Below are 19,594 nucleotides of genomic sequence, written 5' to 3'. Positions count from 1 at the left end.
TCTCTAGGGAGAAAAATTGCCCAGATAACTCTCTGCTTAGTGATGAAAAATAATTTCAGCTATGAGTTTGCAACCAGAGCAAAATCAGACTTGATTTTGAGCTGCAGTGCAAAAGATAAAAGATTATTGATGAGATCCCTTTTCTTGTCTTTTTCTTTTCCCTCTCCCTTTCTGTGTCTCTCTCTTGCGCCCCCCACCCCCCGCAACTCTCTCCCTCCCTCATTCTCTCTCTTTTCTCCACCCACCTCTACACTGTGAGCCTCAGTATGGAGGCAGTTCTGTTGGTATGGAAAGATGAGAGTGGAATATTAAGATAGCTGGAGAGTCTCAGGAAGGGGATTATAAATATAAATTCTGAGCGGAAAAGGGCATTGCCATTTGCTTTCGTGTCTTCTGGCTGTTGGCCCAGGAAGAATACCGCCTGAATGCTTTGCAACTGCAGAAGAAAACCCTTACTACCAAAATATTCTCTGAGACACAAACTTAAAATGTCCCAAAGGGTTCTGAACATTGAGGTGCAGTGATATTCAACAAACAACTCAAAAACAGACTAAATTTTGCCTTACCTTTCAATTTACATTTTTTAAATACAAAGATATTTGCTACTTCAGTACATTACATAGAGAGGTAAACTCTATACTTACAATATTGTGATGTTTAAAAGGTATATAGTTAGTTACACTTAGTTTTAAACTTTTTGCTATTATGAGGCATCTGACAATGAACCATGAATTACTGTGCAAAATCTTTTTTGCATATTCATACCAAGAATTAATGGTTAAAATGAGAACCTTGATCTGTGGTGATATTAAAACAAAACCCAAAATAACAGGTCTCAGATGCCAGCTCTTTCAAAGGATACAGGCTGAAGAACTATAGCAGATTCTCAGAAGACCCCTGGGCAGGCAAGACCAGTCCCATTGCTGGGTACCTTAGAGGCAGGGGGGTGAGATACATAGAATGGGGAGGATGTACAGACTCTGCAAGGAGGGACTGAAGAGCAGCAGAGGCCTTGTTGGGACTGCAGGGATTGGCTGTTTATGAAGTATGTCAGTATTGTAACAACCTTGTCACAAGCTCCTTGTGCATTAGATGAATATTAGAACTGTTCTACTGTTCTTGATACATAATGCCATGCTACTTTCAGGAAAATTTCATTTCATTTCCTACACTTAGCTTTTGTACATGAAAGCTTTCATGCCACTGTAACCTCATTATGGCATATTTGCTTTTTAAATCTTGTCAACTTGTTCTCAGTAAAAATTTTCTTCAAAATAGGTTTCTTATATTTTGTATGTCAGTAGCTTACTTATCCAATATTTTTCACCATTTCTATCAGTTTGCTATTGTTAATAGAGACAAAGCCTCGAAGACCCTGGGTTTTGACCCCCAATCTCTAGGACTGCTCCCCTCAACCTCCTTGTGGCATATAAGATTAGGATGGAAATGAGAGTGGAAATAGACAACCTATACCAGGGTTATATGACTGTGTGTGTTAAATCACAAAATTTTATTCACTAGTTTATGTCAGGTAGAAGCACATTCACCAACTAAGAGAATGCATCCTAAACTGGCATAAGAACTGGGCAGACACAAATCTGTCCCTCAGCAAAATTACAGATAGCCACATGCCATGAACTTTCTAAGTACATCGTAAATAGCCAACCTGTAAATGAAAAACATTAAAATGCTGGCAGAAAGAAATGTGGATCTACCATATTGCTTTCTTCCTATTTACCTGTATCAGGCCATTACTACATTCTTATTGTGCATTCTTATTAATTGTAAGGCTGCACGACTGAGTTTATTTGCTTTTCTAAGTGTACAGTCATTTAATCTGCAGATAATGATACTTTTGTCTTCACTCTGCTCATTAAACCCTGTTTTCCTGCTTCAGGCCTTATTGAATTAGCCAAAACAATCTTGTTTACTTTGGTTTTAATGACAGTGGTGCCAATATTGTAGTATTATGCTCATGCCTCTCAATTCTGCAGTATACCTGTCTTTAACAATACTTCACTCAAAGTTTTAAATACAATACAATCAGGTAAACTATTTTGGTAAATTTACATATGGAGAATAGTTTATTTTAAAATAGCACAGTTATGAATACCTTTAAGAATACTTTACATCTGAGGCCCCAAATTATCTGAAGTAGACAGCCCTAAATCCTACAGGTTAATGATTAACTAGAACCCAAGTCCATATCCTTCTGGTTGTGAAGGAAATGCTGTACATAAGTGAACCAGTTTTATTCAGGTCAAGTTATAAAGCAGTTCAAATCCAGACTAAAAATAATCTGCATGTCTAGAAGTTCTATTTGAATTTCACTTCTTTAGTATAACCAAAAGTGGTGCCACACCACTCTTTCTAGAAGGTTACTCATAAGATCATAGGTTTACTGGACTGAAAGCACCTTTAGTAGCCCAACTACCCAACATGTCAGTGCCTGAGTCCCTTGAATAGCATATGTGAAAAGTATTTTTCCAGCCTAAGCTAATACTCCTAACATGACAGGTAGCTCTTTACGTCCAAAGATAAGTGCTTTCAGAAGTGAAAGCACATATCTTGATCATTTATAAACTTTAATACTGAACAACAACAAAAAACTTTCTCTTTCAACCACTGGCTCTTTAGGGCCAAATATTCTGTGGTTTGCTTAATAGGAAATATCTGAAGATGGCAATAAGCATATTCAAATACATTTTTTTTTTTCAGGCAAAAAAATCCTGCATTTCCTGTATTTCCTCAACCATTCCTTAGTTGCTGATGTAGACTAGCGGCTTACCTGAGGACACTGGAAACATTAACCTTTGCTTCCTACCAGCTTCTGCTTCTAAACTGGATAGACCAACTTTTCCAGTTCTTGCCTTAATTACATTCATTTCAACTTCTATTCACCTCACTTAGAAAATTAAACTTCAGGGTCACCTTAACATGTCATTTATGAAAGAAAACAAGATTAAAAATCTGATAAAATTAGATTTCCAAATAGCTGGTCCTTACTAAATACCCAGTCTCTCTTTTGCCAAGTCAACAATTAACTTTTATATCTGTTTAGTACAGTTTGTTGGACTATTATTTTTTTAGTTAAGAGACCTAGGTTTTATTCTTTCTTGATTGTTCTCAGGTTTTCAGTTTGTAGAATGAGGGTGTTGATGATCTCTAAATTCTCTTCTATGTTTTAATCTCTGTCTTATTGTTGATGTTTATATGTCATAGAAGAAAACCACCTAACCCCTCTCAACATGTCAGCATAATTATTATCAGAAAAATTATATAAGAGGGTCCATACCACCTGTATTTCATATGTGAGTTGCTTCAGTGGATTGAACAATTTTGTATAAATGTAAACACTATTATATAAGGTATGACAGCTGATTTGGTACATAATAGGTTAATAAAAAGAAGTAGAAAGCTGGATACAATGAGATTATTTAAGTTATAGTCCTGTTTAAACCTAATAAAATTCTCTGGCATTTGAACATAAGAATTGAACAATGAAACAGATAAAATGATTCTCCTTTTAGCAGAGCCCAGAGCAAGAACACATTGCCCATTACTGCTTTCTGGAACATTTTTCCAGGCATAAGTGTGTGCACTGCAAATTAATAGCACTCTCCCTTACCAAAAAGAATATGGGTTTCTTTTTCTCTATGTACCATCAAACATAAAGACAATACTCATTAAAAGTTGAATAATAGCTCCATTGGGTAGTTTAATTTTAGGAAGCATCAATGTTGACAATGGACCAAAAAGCATATTCTGTAAGGTTTAGAATACAATGTGGTTCCTCTCAATATGTAAAAACAGTTGCTGAAATCAGCACGACACAAATGCTCTGATACCTCAAATAAAGCATTCCCACTGCGCACTTTATTTCATTAAAGCACACAAACTCAGGCACATATACAACTTTACACTTCCTTATTTTGCCTCTGGGCTTCCCTCATAGCTCAATTAGTAAGAATATGCCTGCAAGGCGGGAGACCCAGGTTCTATTCCAGGGTCGGGAAGATCCCCTCGAGCAGAAAATGGCAACCCACTCTAGTCTTCTTGCCTGGAGAATCCCCTGGACAGAGGAGCCTGGCAGGCTACAGTCCATGGGGTCTCCAGAGTTGGGCATGACTTAGTGACTAAACCACTACCCCCATTTGGCCTCTGTAAAAACTCCATGGTCTGTATTTCTGTACATGATTTTTTTTCTCCTGATTTCCTCTTTTTGAATACCCATAGTATTTATTTCAAAACTTCTCCTAATAGTAAACATAATCTATGAATAAACATTGCTTATTAACTGTATTTTATTGATGTGGTAGATCAGTTATGGGTAACACCGAAAAATTTTCCACCAATTTCCTTTCTTTTGAACTGCACAGAGCCTTAATAATTGGTTGGTTTCTGAACTGAATTGCCAAATACCTTTTTCAAAATTCTTACATTCTTCCTCAGATTATGAAATCCCTCTCCACCCAAATACCAATCGAGTTAGTGGTAAAGAACTTGCTTGCCAATGCAGAAGATGTAAGAGACGTGAGTTTAATCCGAGTCAGGAAGATACCCTGCAGAAGGGCATGGCAACCCAATCCAGCATTCTTGCCTGGAGAATCCTATGGATAGAGGAGCCTGGTGGGCTACAGTCCATAGGGTCACAAAGAATCAGACACAACTGAAGCAACTCAGCAACAACAACAACAAATAGAAGAGACAGAAGACAGAAAGGGTGCATAGCACCCCTACTCATGGTTCTGAGAAGAAAATCAAACAGGTCCCCAAAGAGCATGAACATTAAGTAATATAAATGCTGGAATCTGATTTAGGAAAGTTTTTAGTCTGTTTCTTTCGGTAGATTTTTTTTCATTGTGATGGTAAGAAGTGGTAGCACCATTGTGAATGCAGAGAGAATATTTACATTAAATATACGGAGAATATGATCTAGAGGTGCCTAGGCATCCAGGAAGAAAACATCTAGGAAGTGAAAACAGAGAGGCTCATAAGCTAAGACTGGAGCAGAACCCTGTAAGATGCATTAGAGCAGAACACAAGGTATAAGGCAGGGCCAATGACCTTATCTACTGGGGACTGGAGTTCAGCAGCGGATTTTTAAGGATACTTAGCCACAGGATAATGCAAAATCTCAGGAACACTGTAGATCGTGAAACATGCAGGGAGACCATTTCTCTAAGGCAAGGACAGAAAGTTCCTCACTATATAATAAAGTGTGTTTCTTCTGCGCACCCAGTACTTGCATTTAGTCAATGACAAACTATTAGATAAGTATCTCCCAGTTGGTATATAAACACTCAAACTAACTGAGTGGGGTGTCCTTTCCCTTTAAACACCTTTCTGTTCTTTCATGCCAAGGGCTTTCAGACCTAGGGATTTTAAGTGTATTACTTTTGATTTCATATCTTACTTGAGCAGTGAGGGCTAAGTATTTACAGCTTGAATTTCTCTTGCAGTTCTTATGTTTTTGATCAGTGTCTTATGAAGAGTGACCTTAACGGGCACCCATATTTCCCTCAAGGCAGACCTTGTTATTAATACAATGTTAAGGTTCAGTCAGAAGAACACCAAGCATTACTCCCTCTGTTCTGAAAAGTTCTCTGTATTAGCCCCTATTTGCACCTTTATGTAAGGAATCACTGTGTAGGGCAAATGTTCCTTTCTCTAGATAGCTTATAAGCATCTGGATAAATTTACATTAGAAATTCAATTAACTTTATATTAAAAGGTCAATTAACTTGGCCATGGTAGAGACTGTTTTTAATTACTTTTCCTTGTAGGGCTTCTCTTCTTGTCCAAGCACAAGTGACACCATCAAATGATAAGTCTCATTTCCTGTGGTGGCCTTAAATTCATATGCAAAACACACTGGAAATGACTGTCTTGGTTAAATGAATTAATAGGACACTCTTTGAGCAATTCATCAATCTTATAATCCTTAGGACATAAAAGATCACAAGCAATAATAGAGTATTTTAGCTTAAACACAATGTATTAGATCATTCATGACAGTATCTTTCATTACCTGTCCTTGTTGGTTTCTGTTTTCTTGCTGAAAGATGATAATAAAGTAAAACTACTTTAACAGTCAGTCCTTATTACATTATACCACAGTGTATTTTATGAAAAATGAGCACTAGATGACATAAAAAACTATCCTATTCCATTGGAGGGCTCTTGGTTATCTTTGTGTTAAGATGTGTTGTGTTGCCACAACTGAACTCACTCATGTAGGATTAGAACAATTACACTTAAGAGACTCAAGAAACCACTATTTAACACTGTGTGACAAGTGGTAATGCAGTGTTCACTTGTGACCAAGCGGTAACCTTTACTAACCATCACTCCATGATTGTTTTAAAATAAAACAATAATAAGGATCTCAACACATAAATAATATATATGACTCTATATTATTATATATGAGTACATTATATAACATAAATAATATGACTATATATTATGTTAATATATATTATTATATATACTATATGTGTTATATTAACTCAGACTTTCAGACGACTAGCAATTTAAATCAAACACTACTCAGGAGTTTGATATGTGGCAAAGTCTGGAGATAAATTTTCTTATTTTGTAGAAAGGACCTACCTGCACCTTAGAAAAGCAGTTTATAAACTTATCTGTATAAATCTCACTACAACCTATGAGACATAATTCATTGCCCCCATTTTACTGATGGGCAAACTGAAGCTTATGTTTTAGCCAGGTTCACACAGTTCATTAGTGGCAGAGTTAGAAACTACACCCTCATTAATCTGCCTATCCAGACCTCCCATTTCCCCTTGGATAAAAGCACTGGTTCTAAGTAGTGAGACCATGAACTGTTTATGAAAGGGAGTTGCGGAATGTGCTGAATGCTTAGAGGGCAGCTGTGAACCTGAGTCAGAGGAAAGGAATGGCTTAGGCCACGGCGACTCAAAGACTGGGGCCACAAGAGGGTAAATTCACTATGTCATGAAGCATACTTTTCTCCATAGTGATGCTTTCTCAGTGAAAGGAGCTGTGTATTGATTTACATTCCAGGGTATGCTTATCTCCTCATGCACCAGCAATAGTTCGCAAACCACTAAACCGTCTATGGATCTTGTTAAAGTGGCACAAACTTAAGGAATGTCTTTTGAAATTTTCCTTTACTATGAACAGTTAAATCATCTGATTCAATGTCATCTTCAAAATTATTCTGTTTTTCTATGCTTTTTATATGTTTAAAAAAATAAAATCATACTTATCCCTATTACAGATAATAATGAAATCTGATGTCCTAGACCCAATAAATATATGGCGACATTAATCTTAGTTGAAGTGATATGGCGCTTACTAGTTTTAATAAACTAATCTCTTCCAAAAGTGAAGGAAAATGACTTTTCTAAAGAACAAACAAAATTGCCATCAAGCAGCATGATGTCTGGTGGTTTAGTCACTAAGTCATGTCCGACTCTTGCGAACCCATGGACTGTAACCAGCTACCTAGGCAAGAATACTGGAGTGGGTTGCCGTTTACTTCTCCAGGGGATCTTCCCAACCCAGGAATCGAACTCAGGTCTCCTGCATTTGCAGGCAGATTCTTTACCGACTAAGCTATGAGGGAAGTTCATGATGTCTGGAGTGAAATACACATTTTAAAATGCATTGTTCATACCTGCACCACCGCCAATGCTTAGAATCTTAATTTCAGATTTTGTGTCTCCAATGCTGAAAAAAAAATTATATAGTTTAAGAAAAATGTGCCAGGAAGTTTATAAAATCTGATTATCAAGTCTAGTTGAAGAGAACAGATGAAAATTACAGTGAACAAAAATTAGGCCAATATGAAAGGTATTGATCATTTCAGTGGTTATATTGCTGTCTTTACAAATCCTCGGAAGTAAAGATTCCACTCATTAACAGTCTTAAACTGGGAGACTTTTAGAAATAGCACTATAGACATCTCAGAGGTAGGAAATAACATTTGTTTAAGGACTGTTCAGAGAATAAAAGCAAAAAAAGTGACCTTTGAGTCTGGTTATTATAATAAGCCATTCACTGTAAATGGGCTTCCCTCGTGGCTCAGATGATAAAGACTCCACCTGCAATGCAAGAGACCTAGGTTCAATCCCTGGGTTGGGAAGATCTCCTGGAGAAGGGAACGGCTACCCACTCCAATATTCTTGCCTGGAGAACTCCATGGACAGAGGAGCCGGGTGATCTACCATCCATGGGGTTCCAAAGAGTTAGACATGACTAAGTGACACACACTTCTTTCTTTGTAGATGGGAGAAAAGCTAAGGTGATTCATACTATCTCTATGATAGTTGCCTTCTTTCCTTCCTCTTGCTAACTTCCTTTCAATAAACAGATGTTAATTAAACATTTATTATGTGCCTGTCCTAAGCACTGATATATAAACATGAGTAAAATACTACTTTTCTCTCAAGTTGAATTTTGAGATAATAAAAGACAAGTTTATGACTCTGTATAGCAATAGAGTAGACTTGATGGACTGGGATGTGATAGTAGGACTTTCTTTAGATTGATGAAAAAAAAAATTTTTTTTTAAATAATGGGTCAGAAAAAAGTAGGAGATGCACAGTGACTGCCACATGTTTCCAGTTTGGATGACCAGGTACTGAAAAAGGAGCTGGGGGATGTAATTTTATGACGTTTATGTGTTTTGTCAGTTTTTTGTTTGTTTTGTGTTTTTAGGCTTTTGATAAATCTGAATTCAGCAGATATTTGAATATGCAATACTGAAGTTGGGTAGAAGAGAGATTTGGATCAATGATGTATTCTGGAGAATTATCATAGAGCAATGGTCAAAACTAAGAGAACAGAGTCTATCTCGCAAGAATATTGCAAAGAGAATAATAGTGGTATCATGACACAGTACCAGGTTTTAAAAGTAATGGGATAATGGGGGAACACACAAAGAAGACACAGAGGGAAACAGGAAAGCTCAGAGAGGTGATCAGAGAATTAGAGAAGGAAAAAAGCCAATGATAGTGTCAGAGGCATAAGAGTGTACAACTAAATAATAAAAAAGAAGACAACTCTTCATTGAATTTGGCAATATGAATATCTGGCAATATGAATATCCTTTAACAGCAGCTTTAAAGGAAGTTGAGAGCTGGAGTCAGATGGCAGTGGGATTAAAAGTGAAATTGGTTAAGAGAAAAAAGATATAGAGATTTTTGAAAAAGGATGAAAGAGTGAAAAGGAAAAAGAGGAGACTGGAGGGGAAACGTGAACTGAAAGAATGGTGCTTGTTTGTGTTTTAGGATGCTAAACAAGCTAGGTTTTTGGCTAAAGTCCGGAGCCTGCCAGAGAGACAGGAAGAACACAGATTCAACCAGGGTTCTTAAAAATACTAGAAAGCATAGAGTCAAGAACATCTGTGAATGAGTTGCCTTCCTCATTTCTAATTATCTTCCAACTCATGATCACAAGTCTTAATATACCCATCCCTGTCTGTGCACTTGATTAATTCTTGAAGATGCTTCTATCTGTGGATAGAATAGTGAGGTTACAGAGCAGAGCACCTAGGCGCATAGGTTGAAATCGTAGCTTACTAATATGTTACCTTGAATGAATTATTCTCTGTACCTTTATTACTAAGAAATAGTATAATAATACCTCCTACCATATAGGGTTATAATTACAGTATCTGCTTTTTGAAAGACTTGTGAGGATTAAGTGACATAATTTATGTGAATCCTTTAGAAATGTGTCTGCACATGACAAGTACCCAACTTATTATTGTTTTAAGCACAGCTATGTAATTTACATGAATCGTTTTTCTAAATTTTTATTATTGAAATACAGTTGGTTTACAACATTGTGTGAATTACCATTATAGAGCAAAGTGATTCAATTATACATTGATACATGCATTCTTTTTTATATTCTTTTCCATTACTGTTTATCACAGAATATCAAATATAGTTCTCTGCATTATATGACCGTGTGGTTTATGAATTCTGTATATGAAAGCTTACATCTGCTAACTCCAACCTTCTGCTCCACCCTCCCCAAATCCCTTCCCCCTTGGCAACCACAGTCTGTTCTCTATGGCCATCATTCTGTTTCTGTTTCATAGATAGATTCACTTGTGCCATTTTTTAAATGCCACATATAAGAGATCTCATACTGTATTTGTCTTTCTCTTTCTGATTCACTTAGCTTATAATCTCTAGTTGTATCCATGCTACTACAAATGGCATTATTTGGTTCATTTTTTATGGCTGAGTAGTATTCCACTGTGTGTATACACCACATCTTCTTTAGTCATTCATCTGTTGATGGACATTTAGGTTGTTTCCATGTCTTGGCTATTGTGACAAGTGCTTCTCTGAACATAGAAGTGCACATATCATTTCGAATTATGGTTTTGTCTGGATATATGCCCAGGGGTGGGATTGCTGGAATTATATGGTAATTCTGTTTCTAGCTTTCTGAGGAACCTCCACACTATTTTCTATAGTGGGGGCATAAGCCTACATTCCTACCAACGGTGTAGCAGGATTTTCTTTTCTCCACATCTTCTCCAGCAATTGTTATTTGTTGACTTTTTAATGATGGCCATTCTGATCAGTGTGAGGTGGTACGTTATTTTAGTTTTGATTTGTATGTCTCTAAGAATTAGTAATGTTGGGCATTATAACTTGCGCCTATTGGCCATCTCTTGTGGGGTCACTGCTCCTTTCTCCTGGGTCCTAGTGCACACAAGGTTCTGTTTGTGCCCTTGCAGAGTCTGTTTCCCCACTCCTATGTAAGTTCTAGTGGCTCTATGATGGGTTAATGGTGACCTCCTCCAATAGGGCTTATGCCAAACCCAGGTCTACTGCACCCAAAGCCCCTGCCCCTACAGCAGTCCTCTGCTGACCCATACCACCTCAGAAGACACCCAAAGTTCTGTCTCAGTCTTTGTGGGGAAATCTGTATGCAGGTCAAGAAGCAATAGTTAGAACTGGACATGGAACTACAGACTAGTTTCAAATTGGGAAAGGAGTATGTCAAGGCTATACATTGTCACCCTGCTTATTTGACTTATAGGCAGAGTACATCATGAGAAATGTTGGACTGGATGAAGCACAAGCTGGAATCAAGAGTGCTGGGAGAAATATCAATAACCTCAGATATGCAGATGATACCACCGTTATGGCAGAAAGTGAAGAACCAAAGAGCCTCTTGATGGAAGTAAAAGAGGAGAGTGAAAAAGTTGGCTTAAAATTCAGCATTCAGAAAACTAAAGTCATGGCATCTGGTCCCATCACTTCATGGCAAATAGATGGGGAAACAATGGAAACAGTGACAGACTTTATATTTTGGGGCTCCAAAATCACTGCAAATGGTGACTGCAGCCATGAAATTAAAAGACGCTTGCTCCTTGGAAGAAAAGCTATGACAAACCTGGACAGCTTATTAAAAAGCAGAGACTTTACTTTGCCAACAAGGTCCATCTAGTCAAAGCTATGGTTTTTCCAGCAGTTATATATGGATATGAGAGTTGGACTATAAATAAAGCTGAGCACTGAAGAAGAATTGATGCTTTTGAACTGTGATGTTGGAGAATACTCTTGAGAGTCCCTTGGACTGCAAGGAGATCCAACCAGTCCATCCTAAAGGAAATCAATCCTGGATATTCATTGGAAGGATTGATGCTGAAGCTGAAACTCCAACACTGGCCACCTGATGGAAGAACTGAGTTATTTGAAAAGACCCTGATGCTGGGAAAGATTGAAGGCGGGAGGAGAGGGGGATCACAGAGGATGAGATGGCCGGATGGCATCACTGACTCAATGGACATGAGTTTGAGTAAACTTTGGGAGTTGGTGATGGACAGGGAGGCCTGGCATGCTGCAGTCCATGGGGTTCCAAAGATTCAGACGTGACTGAGCAACTGAACTGAACTGAACTGATTGGCTGTCTCCAGTAACTCAGAAGGTTAAGAATCTGCCTGCAGTGTGGGAGACCAGGTTCGATCCCTGGGTTGGAGAATCCTCTGGAAAAGGAAATGGCAACCTACTTCAGTTTTCTTGCCTGGAGAATCCCATAGACAGAGGAGCCTAGGGGGCTACAGTGCATGGGGGTGCAAAGAGTCAGACAAGACTGAGCAACTAACACTCTCACACTTTTCATTGGCCATCTGTAATGAATTAACCCTTTGAATTCTTATAACACCTCTGTGAGTTAGACAATACTGTTATTCCATTTCATATAGTATGATGATACCTAAGAATTATTGAAAAGTTGCTATTTTCCAGGCAAGGGTAAATGCATTACATGTGACAACAATCAGTTCAGTTCAGTTCAGTCACTCAGTCATGTCCGACTCTTTGTAACCCCATGAACCGCAGCACCCCAGTCCTCCCTGTCCATCACCAACTCCCGGAGTTCACTCAAACTCATGTCCATTGAGTCAGTGATGTCATCCAGCCATCTCATGCCCTGTCATCCCCTTCTCCTGGCCCCAGTCCCTCCCAGCAACAGAGTCTTTTCCAATGAGTCAGCTTTTCACATCAGGTGGCCAAAGTACTGGAGCTTCAGCTTTAGCATCAGTCCTTCCAAAGAAATCTCAGGGCTGATCTTCAGAATGGACTGGTTGGGTCTCCTTGCAGTCCAAGAGACTCTCAAGAGTCTTCTCCAACACCACAGTTCAAAAGCATCAATTCTTCAGTGCTCAGCTTTCTTCACAGTCCAACTCTCACATCCATACATGACTACTGGAAACACCATAGCCTTGACTAGATGGATGTTTGTTGGCAAAGTAATGTCTCTGCTTTTCAACATGCTATCTAGGTTGGTCATACTTTCCTTCCATGGAGTAAGCGTCTTTTAATTTCATGGCTGCAGTCACCATCTGCAGTGATTTTGGAGCCCCAAAAATAAAGTCTGACACTGTTTCCACTGTTTCCCCATCTATTTCCCATGAAGTGATGCGACCAGATGCCATGATCTTCGTTTTCTGAATGCTGAGCTTTAAGCCAGCTTTTTTACTCTCCACTTTCACTTTCATCAAGAGGCTTTTTAGTTCTTCTTCACTTTCTGCTATAAGGGTGGTGTCATCTGCATATCTGAGGTTATTGATATTTCTCCCAGCAATCTTGATTCCAGCTTGTGCTTCTTTCAGCCCAGCATTTCTTATGATGTACTCATGATGACAACAATAAGCTACTATTTATAGCTATATACTATAGCCCTCTCCACTCTGCTCTCTACCCCCAGACAGGAGATTGAATAATTCTTCCCTGAGGAAATAACCCATCTCACCAATAAACTTATCTATATTGGTACCTGAGAATCCTCCATCAAGAGCTAAGTCCACATCTAATTACTACAACAAGTCAGCTGCTCAACAGACTATTTCAGTACATACACAAAGAGGATTGGAACCAATTTTTAGTGCCTCATTATTTAACTGGATGGACAACCAAGGTCTATCAGGTAGTTGGGGAGCTCCCCTAACATGGTGGTGGTGGTGGTTTAGTCATTAAGTCATGTCCAACTCATTACAACCCCATAGGCTATAGCCTGCAAGACTCCTCTGTCCATGGGATTTCCCAACCAAGAATACTGGAGTGAGTTGCCATTTCCTTATCCATGGGATCTTCGCAGCAGAGGGATTGAACCAGGGTCTCCTGCTTTGCAGGTGGTCTCAAGCATTGCAGACTGATCCTTTACTGACTGAGCTAACAGGAAAGCAATGACAGAGAGACCAGAAGACACAGAAAAGGTGAATTCAGAAGAAACATGCAGAAAGCAGAGGACAATTTTATAACAGATAAAGGAAGGTAGACTATCTATGAAAGATGAACAGGATGCTATAAAAAAGGAATATTCTTGGAAATTAAAAACACAATACTGAACAATAGAGGGCTGAAAGATAAAATTGGGAGCAATTGGAAACAGAAGAAAATTAGAGAATTGATTTAGGAGGTCCTCTGTTTGATGAATAAAAGTTCCAGAAGGACAAAAAAAGAGGGGAGGAATGATTAAATAATACCAAAACTTCCCTGAACTGAAGGATCTGAATCTTAATTGAAATGGCCCAGGGACTACCCACAAAAATGGGTGAAAAACACCTATACCATAAATTATTATCTTAAAGTTTCAGAATATTAGATATAAGAGAAGATCCTAAAAAAGAACCAAAAACAAAACACAGTAGCAAAAGGTCACAAGCTAAAGATGAAGAATTTGAATGGCATTAGGTTTCTCAGAGGTAACTTTAGTGGCTATGGCAGTGGTTTAGTCGCTAGGTCATGTCTGATTCTTGCAATCCCATGGACTGTAGCCTGCCAGGGTCCTTTGTCCATGGGATTTTCCAGGCTAGAATACTGAAGTGGATTGCCATTTCTTTTTCCAGAGGATCTTCCCAACCCAGGAATCAAAACTGGTCTCCTGCATTGCAGGCAGATTCTTTACCAACTAAGCTATGAGGGAAGCCCTCTAGTGGTTATAAGACCATGGAGAAACATCTTTAAATTTCTGGTATAAAATCATTTTCAGTGCAGAGTTTTATACCCTAACTATCTAACTCTAACAAAGACGAGCGGAGAGAAGGCATTTTTAAACATGCAAAGTCTCAAAAAATTTGCTTCCCACGCACTCTTTCTTAGAAAGCCCTTAAAGGATTAGCATGGGGTTAAGAGATTAAAGAAACCAAAGAAAACACAGCACGGAATCCAGGTTAGAGAATTTAGCACTGGAGAGAGAAGAGAATTTCTATAAGGTGAGTAAATTCCCTTATCAGGCCAAAAGCAAATCAAGCCAAACTGGAAAAAAAAGAACAGAAAAGTCCAGAAACAATGTTCCCATGAGGAAAAATTAACAGATTACTTGATCTGTTGGAATATGTTGAGAGATTAATATTTCTGTTTGGGGTATAAATAGTGATAGGTACATAGAAAACTAAGAATATAAACTAAAATCAATAGGTAACTAGCAAAAACAAAAAGTTATACATGAAATGAAATGTAATATAGTATAAATGCACTGTTCAGTTATGAATAATATGTACAGACAAAATGATATGATATAAACTAATAAAAATTTAGGCATATGTAAGGTATACATGCACGTATAAATACACACACATATATATACATGCTATATATGTACATATATATATTGTATTGACATGGTGGGGAGAGAGATGTGCATGTTTATTTAGCACTTTTAATACATCAAAATTAAGAGAATAACATGTTATTTAGAATCAGGAAAGAAAATTCCATAAGAAATAACTAAATAATTTCACAATGTTGAAAGTCATTGTCTCTATAGAGAGCATGAATCAGGAATGGGAGTGGTTAGGGCAGGAAACCACTATTTTTGTTGTTGTTGTTACTGTAAACTTTTCAGAATCATTTGATTTTTAAAAATATGAGCACATCTTGCTTTAATAAAATTGAAAAATTAAGCAGACATGTTGCCTATTGATAACTGATAAACAACTTTAAGTAGCAGTTTTGAAAGTCCTTTAGCTAAATTTCCTTTCACATCACCTTCAGAAAAAAAATTACTTTAAAATGATTCAGATGATTTCTAATTGGATATTACCACTATAAGGCAAACTTAGTTAAGGATCTGCATAACCGCAGACTAGAACACAGATGCTTAGTACTGCAAAAGAACTCAGAAATCAACTCATTACCTTTAATTTTGGAAATGAGCAAAAAGACCCAAAGAAACTATAATTTGTTTTTGGATTAAAAATTGTTTATTTGCTGTCTGCTTTGATTTTTGCTTTATTTTCCTATTGTATGTATGCTCAGTCACTCAGTCATGCCCAACATTTTACAATTCCGTGGACTGTAGCCCACCAGGCTGCTCTGTCCATGGAATTTTTCCAGAATACTGGAGTTGGTAGCCATTTCCTCTTCTAGGGGATCTTCCCCACACAGGGATCAAGCCTGTGTCTTCTGCATCTCCTGCATTGGCAGGCGGATTTTTTACCACGGCGCCACCTGGGAAGTCCTATTATCCTATTATTTTTTAAAATATAACACTCAGTTTAAAAAAAAATGAAAACTGAACCATGACAAATAAAAGATAGAAAAGGAAACAAAATTCCACATATTATACACCCAACAATGTATTTTCTAGTCAGGCAGATTTAACTGCCCTGGTGAAAGAATTTCAGGCCTATAACAGAAAAATCCAGCAGAAAGACTAAAATATCAGTTGTTGTTGTTGGGTTTTATTTTTTGCTGTTGCAAATTGGATCCACAGTCATTTTTCCCAGTTTTCCATCATTATTTCCTGAAGCAGAGTCAGGTTACAGCATTCCGCCCCCAGATAGGTGATTTGATTATCTTTACCATGTGGAATCTGTTACTCTCATAATGCTTATCAGCTCTGGCACAAATTGAACACATTAATCACACACACAAAAAAAAAAAGCAGTCTGCCAGAAGGATAAGAACTAGTGAGTTTCATTGATAATGGAAAAATGCTTTGGTAGGGCCACATTGTTAATATTAACTTGAAAGTAAAAAGACAATTTTTCTTTTGGAGAGTGGTAACTATGATAATGGATAAGGAAAATGAATTTAAAGGGGTGTTAGAAGAATTGAGAGGCATCCACTCAATCCCCAGGGGTAAACAGTATTTGGTAATTATTTGATTCTAATTCAAAGAACACTAGACTCTGGGATTTTTTGAAACATAAAATTTGGAGGAGGGCCGAAAAATCTCATCTGAAAGATTTGGATCTTATCTTTTCCCAAAGGAACGTGAATTTGTGCCTTCAAAGGGTTAACGCTTATCTCCGAGCAGCTTGAAATCCGCACAAATCAGAGCTTTTCAATGTTTCTAGTGATCGGCTAACTGAAACGCGGCAGACGGGGTGCAGGGCCGCTCAGGGACAAGCCGAGCTGCTATCAGTTCCCCTTTTCCCGCAGCCCAGCCTGCCGCCGCGCATGACCCATCTATCACTGCACAGAGCGCGCCCAGGCTTGTCCCTTGCACAAAAGACGGCCTGTTTTCTGTTGCTGTTACCTTGCTATTATGCCCGGCAGCTTCTTGTCCATGAATTCCTGCATACACTGGTGCTCCGTGGAATTGCTGAGAAACCTCCGGAAAGACTCAACGTATCTGCTGTGGTCAGTAAACAGGCTCCTCATGGAAGATGCCATTTTTGGTTTTCTGAGAGACGGGGAGGGAAGGGACGTTTAACTTCCTTCCTTTCCCTTCCTAGTTCCTTCTTTCTCTCCTCACTCCCCACTGGGTTCTATCCAGGAAGAAAAAAAAAACAAAACACAAACCCTACAACAGTCTTGCTTTGAACTGAAAGTGCTGGCAAGGCTGGGTGTGCAAAAGCTGATACTAAGTCTGTATTTGCACAGGACTGTGCCCCTGAGACTTCACCGGGCCACAGTTATCTTTTTTTTTTAATTTTTTAAAATAGAAATTTATTTATTTTAGGCCGCAGTTATCTTAGAAGAAAAGGAGGTGGTAACAGAGAGCAGTAAATCCACTGCTGAAACTTGCTTTACAACTCAAGTTCAGAATGTTGTAAAAGCAGACAACATTCAGATCACTTCCTGTTTTGGCAGCAGCTGCCTCAGGTAAATTCCCTGTGGGAAAGTGGCCACCAAAGCAGTAACCACACTGACAGAAGAAACAGGCCAGTTCAAGGCTTTCTTTCTCTTCTAGAGACAGCTGCTGAATCTGTGACAAACAGTTGTCATCTGCCTCCAGGCTTTCTGTAGGAGAGTTTCCTGCCTTCACACCCCAGCACACTTAAACTTGAAACTCTGCCGCACTTCTTCAGGTGCTGGTTAGTTTGTTGTGATTCAGGAACGGAGCTTTTGGGTTGGCCATAAAGGTCGTTCAGGTTTTTCCATAAAATGTTATACCAAAACCCTAAGTGAATGTTTCGGCCAACCTCAAATTAACTGAAAGGTCTGAGAAGCCTGTTTAGGGGATGAGGGTGGAGGAGGGAATGAGGAGTATGAGAGCCCAGTTGCAGGGGAAGAAGGCGGGACACTGGAACCCTTCAACCCATTGGAAGCCTTTCCTAAGTACTTCTGAAAAAGGGATTCTAGACTTTTACGGTTGGATGAATCTTTGGAGGCCATGTGATGTCCCCTGTGAAAAGACTCAAAGTGTTTGAGCCTTTTATCTAGGAAATGGTCTTTAAGAAGGCCACCCCTATACCAACATGGGATATTAATAATAATACGATCCAAATCACAGAGCAGTTATGAGAATTAAATTAATTCATACACCAGTCTTAGAAATGTGTCTGCCTAAACCATTCTCCTCTTCTGATTCTGTTCCAAAGCTGCCCTGTAAGCATTCAGCACACTCCTCAACCCTCTTTTATAAGCACCTCATGGTCTCACTACTTCGAGCCAGGGCTTTTATCCAAGGGGAATGGGAAGTCTGGAATGAACTATGGGAACTTTACTGAAATATAAGCTTCAGTTTGCTCATAGGTAAAATGGGAATGAGTTATGTTTCATAGGTTGTAGTGAGATTTATATAGATAATATTTATAAAGTCCTTTTAGCATGTTAATACAGCTTAAGGAGCAGGCTGGTCCTTTCTGCAATAATAAGACAACCAAAAAGCAGTTATTTTATTTATGGACACTGAAAATTGAGTTTAATATTTATTTTTCCTTGTCACCAAATATTTCTTTTCTTCAGATGTTTTTCTGATCATTTAACAATGCACAAGTTATTCTTAGCTCGTGGGCTGCACAGAATCAGGTGCTGGCCAGGACTTGATCCTTGGGCTCTGGTTGTCCTTGTGTGCTTGTGCTCAGCCACTCAGTCATGTCTGACTCTTTGTGACACCGTGGGCTGTACCCACCAGGCTTCTCTGTTGATGGAATTTTCCAGGCAAAAATACAGGAGTATTAGATTGCCGTTTCCTCCTCCAGGGGCTCTTCCCCACCCAGGGAATGAACCCCTGTCTCCTACATCTCCTGCATCGGTAAGCAGACCCTTAATCTAGCTCCTAGGCCTCCCTCTGTATGTGTAACTGCTTAACTCCCATCTCTATGCAGCCAGCCTTACCCTCTTCATACTGACTCCCACAGCTTTAATTCATCTATTATCATTTTCCACTCTTCTATTTAGACCTCAATCCAGATCATTCATTCATGTGATTCATCTACTGAACAAATATTTAGTAATGGTTTACTATGAGCTATTCTGCTGGGAAAAATTAACCTTAATCTTGATCTTCCTACTGAAAACTACCTTTAACTTAAACTTCACTTGAGGCCATCACCGTCTAACTTACTGTCACACCTTCCCCAACAACCTGCTTACCATATGTGACTCACTAAGGATTTCTTCTCCATTCTCCTTGCTTCCATGATGTTTGAGATCCCCCCCAACCTTTTTTAACCTATTGTGCTATTTTTCTTTTATATATATATATTTATTTATTTATTGTATTTTGAGGTTAATTACTTTACAATATTGTATTGGTTTTGCCATACATCAACATGAATCTGCCACAGGTATACACATGTTTTCTTACTGGCTTTCTTGCAGTCGGAGTCACACAGATCCTAGCCAAGTTTATTGTCACTGCCAGATTCAGGTTTTGAAAGCTTTCAGGTTTTGAAACA

The 19,594-nt window shown here is 38.5% G+C and overlaps 1 protein-coding gene across 1 annotated transcript in view; it reads right to left on the bottom strand.

Moving 5' to 3' along the window:
- Positions 1-17,351, bottom strand: part of HNMT (histamine N-methyltransferase) — a 47,154-nt gene extending 29,803 nt beyond the window's left edge. The window contains exons 1-2 of the mRNA XM_005676183.3: positions 17,005-17,351; positions 7,667-7,719 (exon numbers count right to left, since the gene is read on the bottom strand). Coding sequence (XP_005676240.1) covers positions 7,667-7,719; positions 17,005-17,141 — 190 coding nt within the window. The 5' untranslated portion in view covers positions 17,142-17,351. The remainder of the gene's footprint in view (positions 1-7,666; positions 7,720-17,004) is intronic.

This window comes from Capra hircus, chromosome 2 (assembly GCF_001704415.2).
Source record: "Capra hircus breed San Clemente chromosome 2, ASM170441v1, whole genome shotgun sequence".
Taxonomy (NCBI): Eukaryota; Metazoa; Chordata; class Mammalia; order Artiodactyla; family Bovidae; genus Capra; species Capra hircus.
Note: the sequence above shows the minus strand (reverse complement) of the source record. Positions and strands in the feature narration are given on the sequence as shown.